The 16,953-nt window shown below is 34.4% G+C and overlaps 2 protein-coding genes across 2 annotated transcripts; one reads left to right on the top strand and one right to left on the bottom strand.

The window, feature by feature from the left end:
- Positions 1 to 6,112: 6,112 nt before the first annotated feature.
- On the top strand, positions 6,113 to 8,228 carry LOC114376993 (beta-1,6-galactosyltransferase GALT29A-like). Its single transcript, XM_028335351.1, has one exon. It carries the CDS (start codon positions 6,676 to 6,678, stop codon positions 7,996 to 7,998), a length of 1,323 nt encoding a protein of 440 aa, XP_028191152.1. The 5' UTR covers positions 6,113 to 6,675; the 3' UTR covers positions 7,999 to 8,228.
- A 661-nt stretch (positions 8,229 to 8,889) lies between these two features.
- On the bottom strand, positions 8,890 to 15,317 carry LOC114376992 (protein ADP-ribosyltransferase PARP3-like). Its single transcript, XM_028335350.1, has 18 exons — positions 15,189 to 15,317; positions 14,694 to 14,983; positions 14,407 to 14,602; positions 14,174 to 14,287; positions 14,012 to 14,069; positions 13,842 to 13,911; positions 11,745 to 11,919; positions 11,496 to 11,629; positions 11,171 to 11,408; positions 10,960 to 11,087; positions 10,810 to 10,886; positions 10,572 to 10,732; positions 10,278 to 10,487; positions 10,093 to 10,195; positions 9,906 to 9,988; positions 9,682 to 9,825; positions 9,416 to 9,598; positions 8,890 to 9,321 (listed from the first exon to the last, which is right to left on the bottom strand). Exons 1-18 carry the CDS (start codon positions 15,192 to 15,194, stop codon positions 9,253 to 9,255), a joined length of 2,439 nt encoding a protein of 812 aa, XP_028191151.1. The 5' UTR covers positions 15,195 to 15,317; the 3' UTR covers positions 8,890 to 9,252.
- Positions 15,318 to 16,953: the final 1,636 nt, after the last annotated feature.

Genomic DNA, 16,953 nt, shown 5'->3' with positions numbered 1-16,953 from the left:
CAACTAAACACATTTTATTTTTAAATAATTTAATATTTGAAGACTAATAATCGCCTAGAGCCATTAATTCTCATTACACCATTTACAGAAATAATTTTTAACCAGACCTTATTTATTTCTTGATTAAATTCTAGATTTTAATTAAAGTCTCTTAGTCTGAATGAATGAACGGTAGGATTAACAAAAAAAATCTTCCTTACACCAAAGAATCACCTAGACCATGCCATTCGTATTTTGAATTAACTATCTGATTATTTTCTATTTACTTTAGATAAATTTGTAAATTAATATTTATAAGAAAATAAAATAAAAAGTAAATTGAACTTAACCTTTTTTTTTCAAAAGTTAAAATTAAAATAAATAAATAAATATATAAATTAATCTTTTTGACAGAAATAAATTACGTAATTTTTGTACAGTAATGACATTAATATTTCAACCCAATTACCTTATTCAAATTATCTAAATTATCCTTTGTTAAACTGACCCTAGAGAGTTTACGTATAAATTGTTGATAAATTATTAAAAAAATCTTTTATTAGTGATATGATTGTATCTTTCCTTATGCAGATATTTGTATACAAAAATAATCAATTTCTTTTATTTGAGAGTATTATAAATTTTTTGATATGGTGTTTAATTCATATGGATTGAAAAAAAGAAGATAGGTACTATACGAGTGGATGAGATTATAAATCATGTGGAGGTGGATCTTTGTAAGTATTTGGTAGGACAAACTTTTGAAATTCTGTTTTGGCACAACTTGTGTAGATAATGAACTTCAGTTGCTCATAAAAAAAAACTTATTAAAAAAATCATTTTACTTCCTTATACCGTATGCTCTACCTAAAAGTGTTATTGAAAAAATATATTTAATTTAATTAATAATGGGGTGAAAATAAAAAACAAGATCCTCATCTAGTTTTAATTGATTCTTTACCTTAGATCTTATTACCTTTAATTTTAGGTAAAAGTGACCTCTCTTGATTGTTGATTGAAAATGTTAACGTGTGTGATTATTTATATGAATGGTGATTGACCCAAATGAAAGTTAACATTTAACTAATTTACATACACAACCCTGTGATGTTAACATGTGATAATTATGAGATTTTTGCAAGTGAATGATAAGTCACATCAAAAGATGAGTTTGTTATTTGATATGCTTTTATTATCAATGTTTGAACATTACAACAAGGATATCATAGCAATTAATACCATGGTCCAAAGACTTGATATTAATGGTGCACTAGATATCTTGAGATGAGATATACTATTATTTAAATGCAAAGATGACTGTTATGTGAGTTTACTGTATTATTTGTTTTGATCTTTTCAATTGTTGCTTTTATATCTGTTAATCTGAATTTGTTTCTAGTTCTTAATAATACAAATTTTAAGGACCAAAAAGAAAACATGCAAATTGTTCTTGGCTGCATGGATCTAGACCTTGCGTTAAGGATTGAAAAATCCCCTTCTCTTATGGATTCTAGTACCTCTAAACGGAGGAAACTTCATGAGTTTTATGATCATTAAGCGAGACATTCCTGAGGTCTTTAGGGGCACTGTTTCAGATGATATAACTAGTGCCAAAGAATTTCTTACTGAAATTGAAAAGCGCTTTGCAAAAAAGCGATAAGGCGGAAACAAGTACTCTCCTTCAAAACTTGATTTCCATGAAGTATCAAGGCAAAGTAAATGTCAGGGAACACATTATGAGAATGTCAAATATTGCTTCAAAATTAAGGACACTAAAGAGCTATCAGAAGACTGCTTATTCATTTAGTGCTAATTTCTCTACCTTCACAGTTTAGTCAGTTTAAGATCTCTTATAACTGTGTGCAAGAAGAGGAAAGACTAAAGCAAGAAAGGACTGAAAGTGCTCATGTTCTGAGTACTTCTAAAGACAAGGGCAAAAGAAAAAGAGTTGAGGAGCCCAAGAATGAAGCTGTTAAGGGTCCATCACAAAAGAAACAAAATCAAGGTGACAACTGTTTCTTTTGCCGTAAGCCTAGACATGTAAAGAAGAAATGTACCTAATATCATGCTTGACGTGCAAAGAAGGGTATGTTTCTTACTTTGGTCTGTTTTGAGGTCAATTTAGCTTCTAGAAACACTTGGTGGTTAGATTTTGGTGCCACTACTAACATCAGTGTTTCAACGTAGGGTTGACTAAGCTACTCGAAGCCAATTGATTTTGAAAGATGGATCTATGTTGGAGATGGTAAATCGGTGGAGGTGGAAGCTATAAGGCATTTTAGATTATTATTATGTACTGGTTTTATTTGGATTTGAAAGACACTTTTGTTGTACCGCCATTTAGACGGAATTTGGTTTCAGTTTCTTATTTGGACAAATTGGGTTATTTATGTTCATTTGGAAACAATGTGTTCAGGTTGTCTTTTAATTCAGATATTGTTGGAACTAGTTTACTCTTGGTTAATGGTAATCTATATTTACTTGATACTATAGCCTCCTATGGTGAATCCTTTAATACAGAATTGTGTGGTACTAAGCGTAGAATTGATAATACAAACTCAGGAGCATTATGGCATAAGCGCTTAGGTCACATTTCTAAGAACAGAATTGAACGACTTGTGTTAAACAGAATCTTGGATTCCATTGATTTCACTAGCTTTGATGTTTGTGTTGAATGCATTAAAGGTAAACGGACCAAAAAGCAAGAAATTAAGTGCATATAGGGCTATAGATGTCTTGGAATTGATACAAACAGACATTTGTAGGCCATTTCATATACCTTCATGGAATGGTCAACAATATTTTATATCATTCATAGACGATTACTCCAGATATGCATACTTGTTTCTTATACATGAAAAGTCACAATCTCTGGGTGTGTTCAAAACATCTAAAGTTGAAGTTGAAAATCAACTCAACAAAAGAATCAAGAGTGTCAAATCTGACCGTGGTGGTGAATACTATGGCAGATATGACAATTTAGGTGAACAACGTCCGGGGCCTTTTGCCAGGTACCTAGAGGAATGTGGAATCGTCCCGCAGTACACCATGCCAAGGTCACCTAGCATGAATGGTGTGGCTGAAAGACGAAACAGAACTCTTAAGGTTATGGTAAGAAGCATGATTTGTCGTTCTAACTTACCAGAGTCAGTCTGGGGAGAGACACTAAAGATTGCAACTTACATTCTAAATAAAGTGTCAACCAAGACAGTTGCCAAAACACCTTATGAGCTTTGGGTTGGGCGAAAGCCTAGTCTGAAACATTTTCATGTGTGGGGATGTCCAGTTGAGGCAAGGCCTTATAAGCCAAATGAAAGGAAATTGGACTCCCGAATAGTGAGCAACTACTTTATTGGTTATTCTGAAAGATCCAGGGGCTATAAATTTTATGATCCCAAATTAAAGACAATTTTTGAGATGGAAACTGCCACATTCTTTGAGGATATTGAGTTTGAGAGAAGAATAAGGTTAGAGACTTTGTCTTAGAGGAAGAATCAGTAACAATTCCAGAACCGATTCATACATTTGTTTTTGATAAAGCAAATTCGAAACCTCTACAAGATATTGTTATTGAATCTCCCACTCAAGATAATTTGGTCGTTAATGAAGAACAAACTCAAGATCCTCAAGAACCTATGCTTCATGAGCCAGTACCTTTGCGGAGATCTACAAGAGAAAGGAGAAGTGTTATTTCAGATGATTATGTGGTATTTCTCCAGGAACATGAGGAAAATAATGGTATGATGGAAGATGACCCAGTTAACTTCCATCAAGCCATGCAAGATTTCAACTTAGAAAAATGGATTGAAGCAATGAATGAGGAGTATAAGTCCATGCAAGACAACAAGGTTTGGGAACTTGTCCATTACCAGAAGGTGTGAAACCCATTGGTTGCAAATGGATATTTAAGACCAAGCAGGATTCCAAAGGTAATGTGGAGAGGTATAAGGCTCGTCTTATGGCGAAGGGTTATACCCAAAAGGAAGGGATTGACTTTAAAGAGACTTTCTCCCCAGTTTCATCAAAAGACTCTTTTAGGACAATCATGGCTCTTGTTGCACATTATGATTTGGAGCATCACCAAATGAATGTCAAGACGACATTTTTCAATGGCAACATTGATGAGACAATTTATATGGTACAACCAGAAAACTTTGTGTCAAGAGACCCAAAGAATATGGTTTAAAAACTGACAAAATCCATTTATGGGCTAAAAAGGGCATCTCGTCAATGGTATCACAAATTTCATCAAGTAATTCTCTCATTTGGTTTCGAGATGAATCTTGTTGATAATTGTGTGTATCACAAATTCAGTGGAAGCAAGTACATTTTCCCGGTCTTATATGTTGATGACATACTGCTTGACACTAATGATATAGGCATGTTGTACGAAACCAAGAGATTTCTATCAAGAAACTTCGAAATGAAAGATCTTTGTGACGCCTCCTTTGTATTAGGAATTCAAATACACCGAGATCGATCTCGGGGTATTCTAGGATTATCACAAAGGAGATATATCGAAAAGGTACTTAAAAGGTTTAGCATGCAGGAATATAAATGTGGGGATACTCCAGTTGCTAAGGGAGACAAGTTTAGTATCAAACAGTGCCCAAAAGGAAATTTGGAAATTCAAGAAATGTAGAAGATTCCATGTGCATCAGCTATATGGAGTTTGATGTATGCCCAAGTATGTACACGTCCGGATATATCATACATAGTTGGGGTATTAGGCAGATATTTAAGCAATCCAGAAATAGATCATTGGAAAGCAGCCAAAAGAGTTACGAGGTATTTGAAGAAAACAAAGTATTATATGCTCACATACAAGAGGTCAGATCAGTTGGAGATTACTGGTATTCTGACTTGGATTTTACAGGATGCCTAGTAGTTTGAGATCCACTTCAGGTTACATTTTCATGTTAGCCAGTGATGCAGTTTCTTGGTGCAGTGCCAACCAAACCCTTACTACTTCATCCACTATGGCGGTAAAATTTGTGGCATGCTATAAGACATCAAATCATGGAATATGGCTGAAAAATTTTGTCATAGGGCTGCAAATTGTGAAAGGAATTGAAATACCACTTAAGTTATATTGTGACAATAAATCAGTTGTATTGTATTCTAACAACAATAGGAGTGGACCAAGTCAAAGCATATTGACATCAAGTTCCTAGTTGTTAAGGAAAGGGTACAAGGTGGACAAATTTTCATAGAACACTTAGGGACAAACTCCATGATAACAGATCCTCTTACTAAGGGACTTTCACCCAAGGTCTTTCATGAGCATGTTGCTCACATGAGTGTTTTAGAGTTCGAAGAATCTTTGGTTTAGTGAGAGTTAGTCACTTTATATATTTTATGTTCTATGTTAGATTTTATGTATGCGTACATTGACTTTTGGATATATTTGGTTATATATATATATGGTTTATTATTCAGTTATTATACTTTGTACATTAAGGTTATTAAATGATCTCATTAAGGTAAAGTATGACCAATTGAAAATAGACGTGTACAAGCCACCTTTACGTAATTTTCATACTACACATTTCATGACGAGTCTATGTCATTTGATTCTGTCAGCATTAGTGATCATTGATGAATTTAGTTGTGATTGATACAATAAAAACTCCTTTAATACAATGAAAACTATTTTCATTATAATCAAGGATGGTAAGTATATATATATATATATATATATATATATATATATATATATATATATATATATATATATATATATATATATATATAAATCACTAAAGTTAACCTCTTTCTTTCTTTATTAATCTTTTGTGGTGCCAAAATTTTTACCTATGAACACAACCAACAAAAAAAAGATGCCCATTGTTTTAGCAAGATCTGCAAAATTCAAAATCACGTAACGACTCGAGATTTCCAATTATATAAAACATCCACATTGACCAAGAGATTATGACAAATTTCGAAATTACGATAATTGATTACCTCTCCTAAGTAAACACATTCACATTATCGATCTATCTACCAAGTACCAAGTCCCCATCTATGTTCTATTTCTATCCATTCGTAGCAAAGAATGGTAGATCTATGAGACATCTCTAAACTAAGCCAGCACATGGACCCACTCCTCATCCCTTTTTCTACAATTATCACTCCCTTGCAAAGCACACTATCATTCCTCATAGTGGCCACTTGCCATCATCCATGACCCAAAAAACATGCTTTTTTAATGTGCTCTAACAACACATGCCCCCCTCTAATTCATTCCCTTCCCCCACACCACACACACATTTTAATAATCTAGATTCCCATTAGGGTTTTTTGTTTTTTTGGTTCGGTTCTTCCACCTCCACCAAATCTTTCAATCTCTTTAATGCACTCACTCTCATAATGTTCAGCATCTACAACTATACCAAATTCTTGACCCTTCTCCTATACACCCTCATGACCTATTTCACCACTTAATAACAAAAATGCCTTCCATTTGACCTCATCATCACTCACTCTCCTCCATTATTTCCCACTTTCTGTTGTTCAAATGTTCATCTCTTCAATGATGAAAACAATCACTTTTTGACCCAAACACAGTTTCAACTCCCACATTACCCATGCAATTCACATTAACCCCAACATCAGCAACAGAAACAGCAACTTCCTCGAAGAAAAGATCTCACTATCACCGCATTTCATTCTCATTATTCTTATTCTTCACTCATGCCTAGGGTAAACGAATCTGAAAAAGATGGATCTGAAACCGAAACCCTAAAACCAATCATGGATCCATTTCCCTTTCCACATTTAGCTACCACGAAACGTAATTTTAATTTCTCTCTCAAGAGTCATTTTCCGATGAAACGCACCGTTCGGCCCCTCTTCGCGCTCCTCCTCCTCCTCGTCTTCGCTGCCACCCTCACCTCACGCGCCGTCCTCCGCCGCGGCATCCTCTCCATCGAGCTCGAATCCCGCGTCCGGATCCGCCGCCCTCCGCCGCAGCTCAACTCCACGCTCCTCCACCACGCCGCCGTCGAAATCGGCGAGGAGAAGTTCAAGCAAGAGATTCAGAGCCTCCTCGACGGCAACTTCGGCAGCCAAGCGCGCCACCGCACCTTCGTCTCCTGGCGCCGCTTCATCCACCATGACCGCGGCGGCGCCGAAGGCGCCGTGGCCAACCTCCCGGCGACGCTCCGCTCGCCGCTCTTCTATCGCTACTGGCTCGACTTCCGGAAGGTCCTCCACGACTGGTTCCGGAAGCGACGATTCCAACCCGGTATCATGTCCGAGTTGACTCGGTCAATTAAGCTTCCAATTGATTCACACAACAACAACAACAAACTACAAACCAATAACAAAAATAAAAACAAATACTCTTCTTGTGCCGTAGTTGGAAACAGTGGAATTTTGCTGAATAGAAACTACGGTAGTGAAATTGATTCCCATGAGGTTGTGATAAGGTTAAACAATGCTAGGGTTGATCAGTTTGAAACCAAGGTTGGGAAAAAAACTAGCATTTCATTCATGAATAGTAACATCTTGCATTTGTGTGCTAGAAGGGGAGGGTGCTTTTGCCACCCTTATGGTGATAACGTTCCAATTGTAATGTACATTTGTCAAGCCGTGCATTTCTTGGACTACACTGTGTGCAATGCTTCTCACAAGGCTCCTTTGTTGGTCACTGATCCTAGGTTTGATGTGTTGTGTGCGAGGATTGTGAAGTACTATTCGTTGAAGAGGTTTGTGGAGGAGAGTGGGAAGGGTTTGGAGAAGTGGGGTGAGGCTCATGATGGTTCTCTTTTTCACTACTCTTCAGGGATGCAGGCTGTGATACTGGCTTTGGGGATTTGTGATAGGGTTAGCATTTTTGGGTTTGGGAAATTGGCTTCTGCTAAGCACCATTACCACACTAACCAGAAGGCTGAGCTTCACTTGCATGATTATGAGGCTGAGTATGCGTTTTATAGGGACCTTGTGGATGGGAATAGGGCTATACCCTTTCTTGAGGACAGGTTTAAGGTTCCTCCTGTTGTTATGTATCAGTGATAGGTGCTGAACTGCTACTGCTGCAAGTGGTGGTGGTGGAGGGCATCTGTGACTTGTTGTTCTGTTATTGTAATACTTGTGAAATGCACAGATAGTGGAAAAAGCAAAAAATACTGATTCAAGATTCTTTTTTTGTTTGTGTTGTACTGTCCAACATGAAGCCTCAAGGCAACACCAAGTGTAAATTTTGGTTAGATCAATACAGCTTTGACCCCGTCAATGATTAAGCATGTCCATGTGTTATTTGTGTGTGTGTGTGTGTGTTCAAGACTCTTTGCTTGGATTCACTTTAATTGGGTAATTTTTTTTCAACTGCTATGATGACTTGTTAACCATATTTTGTTGTGCATTTTACTTCAATTTGACCCAAAATGTTTTGGGCAGGGCATCTATATGACATCATAGACTTTAAAATGAAACCAAATGATTTGGTAAAAGATGCCGGGCATCTTAGGTAATAGACATCATTTTCTGCCTGTTTTATCCTTGAGTAGCCCCATCCTTTGCACAGAAAGGGAACGAGAAGCATTTTATTGGATGCTGAAATGCAACATTATAACAACTTTGAAGGCTGACAAATGAAACTAATCGATTTTTAATTTGCACGCACGTTTAAAGGCTTGAGGTGTGGTATGCAGCCCTTGTTATTTTGGTTAGAGATTGCTCTTATTTAACAGCTTATGACACGCTTCTTCCATTTAAATATGCAGGGCATCTGGTCATTTGGGGTGCATTCCTCCATGATATGTTCCAAACACGCTTACTATTGGGCCAAATACTATTTAGAGGTATTCACTTAATGGATTTCCATGTTATTTTTAGTGACTCGTTATGGCTTATAGATCAAAACCTTTTCCTTAAGGATAGTTGCTACTGACGATAACAGTCAAGTTATATAAAGGACATCATTATACCATTTCTTCTACTCATCATATCATTCATACAGACTGAGTAGTACTAGTCGCTGAGTAGTACTAGTCAACTAAGACTTAAACAACATAGTGTTAGATGTAGTTCCATTCTCATGCAGTCATGAGTAGGACAAAATATTTACTTACCCTAACTTGGGCAATTTAACTATACATACATCAAAATGTGACACCATATACAGCCTATTTTGTCACACGTAAATATACATCAAAATGACAGATCTTCCACCAACTAGAGAAACCACTAGTACATCTTCAGACAAGATGGTCATATCTTTCAACTCCTGCATTACAAAAAAGCTTTCCTTTCATCCTTTTTGGTTCATCATTCAGCTGTGTCAATCACTGCACCTTTCTCTTCATACTTCACTCCCACCAAGTAGCTTATGCGTGCCTGTGAGCAAAAAGTGCACAAATTCCAGAATAATAAATGTTCTTTTTCTTCTTTATTGATAATCTGGATCATACTTGAGAAAAATGGGTCATACCTGCTTTTTATCGTAGACAGCATACTCGTTGTATTCCAGGGGGCTATCTTGATGGTCTGAGGCAACTAGTTTACCACAAGGAACTTTTATATCGTCTTTCCAAACAAAATGCTCTGATTCATCTGTTTTCTTCTTCCCCAGTCCCTTCACTCCAACCTTCTTTTCCTCCAAAGATGATGTATCCTGTGACAATAATTTTGAAACCAAATATATATTGGTTCTGTGAGTGAAAGGCCAAAAGGTGAATATAAGTGCATTTTGGATACCTCAGGTGGGCTTTTCAACTCGGTAATCTCATTTCCTAGAGAAGCAATGGCCAAAACTAAGAACCCTTCTGGCCTGTCCACAGCTGTAAAACCATATCTTGCAGCCTCTGCTGCAGCATCAGAACAGATAATAGCTTTGCCAAACTGTTGCCAAGAGCACATAACAAGGGATGAGTAAATGCTCACAAACATTAAAATTGAATAACTAAATCTATTACTATTACCATATAACCCGGAACAGGTAATGAGCATATTGCTGGCAAGAATCCCTTGTGTAAGTGCCTCAAGAGGTTTGAGCTTCGTGATCCTTGCATCGTAGAAATTTTTGCAGTCATTGAGAAGAACCAAGATAATCACAAAATGAGTTGTTTTTTTCTTCTTTCAATTTGATCAATATGCTACGTGTCTTACCACACCATAGAAGAACCTTATTTGGCAGTTTTACTATGTCTTCATAGGAAGGGCAACCACCTGTTTGAACCGCAAAAATGTTTTCCACTGACACCCCATATTCCTGAAGTTCATTGGAAGTAAATACTCAACAAGACATGCGCATGGTAACAGAAAACACACAAAGCATAAAGTTTTAATCTTACAATGTCACCAACTTTGACCGGCTCATAAGTTTTTTCAAGGTATTTCACAATCATCTCATAATCATCTGAACTTTTGTCCAAGGCAGAAATTGAGCAGCCCAATTTCTTGTATGTCTCTGATAAAGGGTCATCAATGGTTGAGCCTGTCATATCTCCTATGAGGTGAGAAGCCTGGGTTATGTCTCTCACCCCCTCTAACGCAGCAGCAGCCTAGGAAAATAAGGACAAGACTCAAGACTCATTTTAATAAGTTGTTGAATTGAATCAACAAAGGTGGTGACTAATTGTGCTTACATGCTCTGCAATCTCTTGATAATCTCTAAAATTGAAAGGCCTTGTGGAGTGCATCAGAGTGAACCATCTTTGGCTAAAATCAGTCCACACAGCCTCAGCCTTGGGCCCAGTTTCTTTCAGTGATTTCATCTTGTCTATGAATTCTAAGAGAACGTCCTCACCTGATAAGGTTCTAATGTCAGTTTTTCTGAAGGACATTAGAGACATAGGAAACAAGTGTTGTTGCTCGTGTACATACATCTTTTCAGATGAAGATTTGTAACCATTCCAATTGGAAGGTCCGGAGAGTCATAACCCATCTCCATCAATGCATACCTGAATAACAGTGCAGGTTATGTTGGTACTTGAAGTAAAATCATGCATGATGGTTTTCAGATATTGTACTTACTTGTATATCTCCTGGCTGCACAAGACCTTCATAAAATTTGCAACCAAAGGCTCAAGTTTGCAGTGTGTCGCTGCTATCCCCAGCTGCCGAAGACCTAGTGCGCCATGTCTAACTTCAACTCCATCATCCTATGCAATTTAATATTACTGTGTGTTAGCTGAAAGAGGTGACAGACAAATAATTTATGAGAAGGAATATAATTGTAATATACCATGTCAATGGGGTAAAACTTCAATGGCTTCTTCTGGAACTTCTTCTCTCTTTCCCAAGGTTCAAACTCATTTCCTGTTATTTCATCAAAGAGCCTCGCAAACTCTTTCAGAGCACCATCCACATTGTCCCACTCTTCTAATTGCTCCTCGGCATTTGGATCATCGCCAACTCTCCCTTTTTTAAAGTACAGATGCAAAGGATTCTCTGGGACAACAATCAGTTGCATGACGCAATAGCTGCCCCAAATTAACACCGCCAATTAGTATAGTTGTTTTATAAATGTCATTATTGACTAAAAATGAAGTTGGTCTTCATAATATTACTCATTCAGTCCTAGCCCTTGGTCACAAACAGAGAAGGCACAGTTGTATAATATCCCATCTCTTTCAAATATCTTTCCACCTTGTTCCTGCAACTTGGAATCTTTATAGACCCCTCTCTTCCCATAAAGCTTGAGCTGTTACCACACAGGCCAAATTTAATCAAACACAAATAAAAGGAAGCTCCATGTGTTATTTTATTTTTAATTAAGAAATTAAGAAAATAAAAGTATGAAAGAGTAAATTTTTTACTTCTGCTGAGAGTGATTCAATAGCCTCTTCCCCAGGATCTTGTTTGTCCCAGGGGATACCCTTGCCATCCACAGAAAGATCAGAGACAAGATCATAAGATTCCAAAGGCTGAGGTTCTTGCTTTTCGATGCTGTCAATCAACCAAGCCTCCCTAACCACTGGTATACCCCTCTCCCTACAGTAAGATACCTTAAAAGTTAAACTAGGAATGCTTATTGTGTTAAAATTAATGTGGCACATTACCCATTTTATTTGGCTGATCATTTTTTAATGGCAATCTAAGGGTGTTCATGAACCAAGCCTCCCTAACCACTGGTAGACCCCTCTCCCTCCAAGGAGATACCTTAAAAGTTAAACTAGGAATGCTTATTGTGTTAAAATTAAGGTTAAACTACTCATTTGGTTCCTATAGTTTCACGATTCATATCTTTTAGTTCCTATAATTTGAAAGTGATTTTTTAGTTCTTCTATAGTTTACATTTTAATCCTCTTTTTGTCCCCTTATAATTTGAAACTGATTTTTTTAATCTCTATAGTTTATATTTTAATTCTCTTTTAATTCTTCTATAATTTGCATTTTAATTCTTTTTACTCCCTATAATTTCTTTTTACTCCCTATAATTTTATGATTCATAACTTTTTAATCACTATAATTTATATTTTAATTCTCTTTTAATCTTTCTATAATTTGTATTTTAATTCTTTTTAGTCCCTATAATTTTATGATTCATAACTTTTAGTTCTTATAATTTAAAAGTGATTTTTTAATTCTTATAGTTTACATTTTAATTCTCTTTTAGTCCTTAAAGTTTAAATTTTAATTACTTTTTATTCCTTAAAAAAATAAAAAAAATAATTAACTACAAATTAGTTATAAATTATTAACTATTTTTTTATTAATTAGCTACAAATTAGTTAATCCCCTTTAGTTTGTATTTTAATTTTTTTTAGTCCTATAATTTTATGATTCATAACTTTTAGTTTAGTTAATCCCCTCTAGTTTGTATTTTAATTTTTTTTAGTCCTATAATTTTATGATTCATAACTTTTAGTTTTTATAGTTTGAAAGTGATTTTTTAATTTTTATAGTTTATATTTTAATTCTCTTTTAGTCCCTATAGTTTAAAAGTGATCTTTTTAGTATAGTTTAAATTTTAATTACTTTTTATTCTTTAAAAAAATAAAAAAATAATTAACTACAAATTAGTTATAAATTATTAACTAAAAAAATAATTAAAATTAAAGTGATTTTTTAATTCTTATAGTTTATATTTTAATTCTCTTTTAGTCCCTATAATTTAAATTTTAATTACTTTTTATTCTTTAAAAAAATAAAAAAATGAAACTAAAAAAAATTAAAATACAAATTATAAGAATTAAAAAAATTATTTTTAAACTATAGACTAATAGACTAATTAGTTACAAATTATTAACTAAAAAAATAATTAGAATTAAAATATTAATCATATCTTAATGGTAGGACTAAAAAAATCATTTTTAAACTATAAAAACTAAAAAAAAAAAATTCAAATTATAAGAATTAAAAAAATTATTTTCAAACTATTGAATCTAAAGAACTAAAAAAATCACTTTTAAACTATAAAAACTAAAAAAATAAAATTTAAATTATAAGAATTAAAAAAATTATTGAATTAAAATATAAATTATAATGAAAAAAAATAATTTTAATCTAAAAGAGAATTAAAATATAAATTATAAGGAAAAAAAATAATTTTCAAACTCAAAGGACTAAAAAAAAAAAATCATTTTAAAATTATAAAGACTAAAATATATAAATGATGAAATTATATGGCAAATGAGTAATTAAATATTAAACATAAAATTAATGTGCACACTACCCATTTTATTTGGGTGATCATTTTTCAATGGCAATCTAAGGGTGTACATGAACAGAAATGCTTAAAGATCTCTCACAATGTTCATGACACGATGGAACCGAACAAAACAGAGATAGCTAGCCTTTCACACTCGTAAGGATTAAAACAAAAGCAATAACGTTTCCTAAAAACTTTTACTCACACTCGTAAGGATTAAAACAAAGCAATAACGTTTCCTAAAAACTTTTACTTCACTTACATGGCTTCTGCAAGTTTGGATGTGCCACCACGTTCTCGCTCAGCAGGTGAAGCTACCAAACAAGTTGCCCCTGAAAAATTTAACAAGCCAGGTTATGGTAATGCCCAACAACAGAAGTATGACAAAAGCAACTCTTATCACATTTATTTAGAGTACAACTATCATATTACCAATTATAGAGTTTGCCACCTTTCCTCCATGCTTTTCAATAGTTGTTTTCCAATAATGCTAAGTGACCAAAAAAAATAAAATCCAACCAATAAAGCTTGGTAGATGCCAAAAGGGTATTCAGTAATTAATGCAACAGCAACAAGAGTGACAGTGGTGCATACATGTGTCCGAGTAAGACGACCCATCAGAGATATCATCATTCCAGTAAAGGGTTTTTCAGCTAAGCCTAGATCCCTGTGAGGCCTGTGACTCGGGTCCTGATATTTCTTTAGCAACTATGGCAAAAACATTGGAAAACAAGTCAACAAAAAGAAAAGAAAGACAAAATCTTAGAAAACAAGCAACAAGAATGAAATACACGACGAAGGAAAAAAAAAAGTAGAGAGAATATCACATCTGAAGCCAGAGAGTCCTGAACAGAATCAGGTAACTTAATGGGTTCTTGTTTCCTTGGAGGGTTTCTGGTGCTGAAAGTGCAACTAGCCCACTCACTGTAGAACCCTCTGCAAACATAACGTCTTCCATCGAACTCCAAACTCCCATTGCAAACCGAGCATTTGTCCAATGCACCATAAAACAGCAAGTCTTGGCTGTTCAAAAGAGGTGGTAATTGTAATTGAGTCATTACATATTAACGATGAAAATCCACTTTCAAATGGTCTAATGTAAACCAAAACCAACCATCTTCTTGCAATTTCAAGATCAGAGCCAGAAGAATCAAGGCTATTAGCCTCCATAATCTCTCTCATTTGTTCCAAAGGAAGGTGCTCGTTTGTTACTTTGCAGAACTCATCATATTCTTCTGCAACTCCAGTTTCAGATTTTCCGTTGATTTGGCCATCTTCTTTTTCCACCTTGGCCTTCTTTGGAGAATGCTCCACTTCATGTGCCTTGGACTCAGCCTTCTGCTTCCTTGTCATCACCTTCTCTTCTTCCCCAGGTGCATGAACATGCGACCTCGTTTCTTGAACCTTCGAAATTTCCAAAAAGCACCACCTTAACTAATTAAGTTAAACAAACAAAGAAGTGCACCACTAAGGCACTAACAAAACAACAAACTTACAAAAAGCAACAAAACAAAACAACTTGATCTTTTATTATTAGCAAGTTGGCAACATGGAAAAGAAAGACCCCCTTCTGAAGTAAATGTCAATCACACTGAAAACAAGAACAAACCTTCATCTTGGTGCTAAATCAAACTGAATAATGAAAGACCTCTATATTACTACGATGAACAAAAGCCAAGCATGTAGTTCAGAGTCTGAAGGACTTGCACATGATGTGCACTAAATAAGCTTTTGATTGATCCCTGAACAACTGAGACAACAACAGCCCCGAACTGCCACGTACATTGAGTTCTCAGTTCTCATAAGACAACCAAATCTTCTTGTCGTCACAACAACATGCCACGTTTGCTAGCTCTTGAGACGTGGCTAACTATGTACATTTTAAGGCTTTAAAACGGTGACATGTGGGAAAACCATGCCATTATGTTTCTTGTTCCATTCATCATCAATTATTCTTTTGTTCACATCCTTTAATCTGACTCTGCTCACCGTTGCATGCACCATTCGGTTGGATTGGCGTCAGAAAACGGTGCTTAAATGTTCGAGGAAGATGATAAAGAATTTTTCTTTATTTTTTTTCTCTTTTCTCAAAAGATAAAGCAGTTGATTTTTACTTCCTGGATTGAAAAAGTTAACATGCAGACAAATTCAAGTCAAGCACGCAGCTGAGGTTAGATTTCCGAACGTGGACCTGTCGGCATAGATATTCGGCATTGTGTGTCATCTAGCAAATATGAACTTGTAATATTTTGTTTATGGTAAAGAAATATCTCTATTAAAAGCTGAATGATATATCATATATGTTAGTGTTAGTCACAGATAGGGTTTAATTTACTTCGAATCAACTGCAAATTATCATTAATTATTTTGTTGAGCATAATTCATAAATTAAATAAATTGAATTTTAATTAATTTTTTTATGATGATATTAGGATGAAATAATTTCCGTCAAAAATTTATTATTAATCTTTGTTGGAAATTATAAGAGCTAAGAAGGTGAATTCCCAGCTTAAAAAATTACACTTGCTAAATAAATGAATTGATGTGAGTCACGTATAGCTCTCGACTTATTCGGATACGTGTTTCTTCTTGTTTCTTTATAATTTTATGTTTTTTAAAATATTTAAAAGTTTAAAATAACATTATCCTTTTTTATTTATTTCTTAATTTTTTCACTTATCACAAATGAGAGAAAAATAATAAAAGAAGTTATATTAAGAAGTCACAAATAATTTTAATATAAACGAGATATTTGAAAATATATAAAATATTATATAATTTCTACATATCAAATTTAAAACAAAATCATATATATATATATATATATATATATATATATATATATTAAATTTTATTGTTAAATTCTAATTAACTATTGATAATTTTTGTAAAATTTAAATCATATTAATATCGTTTTGTCTAAAAATGACTAGAATATGGTGAATTTAAAATCTGTTAAATTCCAATTATGTTAATCATTAATTGTTGCAATTCCAGCTAACAAGCTAAACTATTTGTTAGCGTATAGGTGTTAAATTGGTAAGACAAAAATGAAATGGCTGAGGGATGATTATTCTATTCAGTTCAAATGGACCACATATACCATTGGAGGCTTCCCATCATCCAATTTCTCATTTATTTTAAGTTAATTTTCTTTTATTGAATGAGGCAGAAGATATGCACATCCAAGCACCACAAAATGCCCCTATATATATGGTTACAATTACTCATATTATTTTCAATTGAGTACCCTCTAATAAATAATGGTGAGATTGATAGAACAAAACTTGCACACTTTCTTCAATGACATGAAATCTGGATGCTTCAATTAATTGCAGTATTACAAGACAATTGTCATGCAAGGAAAATCACGC

Source organism: Glycine soja, chromosome 11 (assembly GCF_004193775.1).
Source record: "Glycine soja cultivar W05 chromosome 11, ASM419377v2, whole genome shotgun sequence".
Taxonomy (NCBI): domain Eukaryota; kingdom Viridiplantae; phylum Streptophyta; class Magnoliopsida; order Fabales; family Fabaceae; genus Glycine; species Glycine soja.
This window is presented reverse-complemented; position numbering and strand designations above follow the sequence as displayed.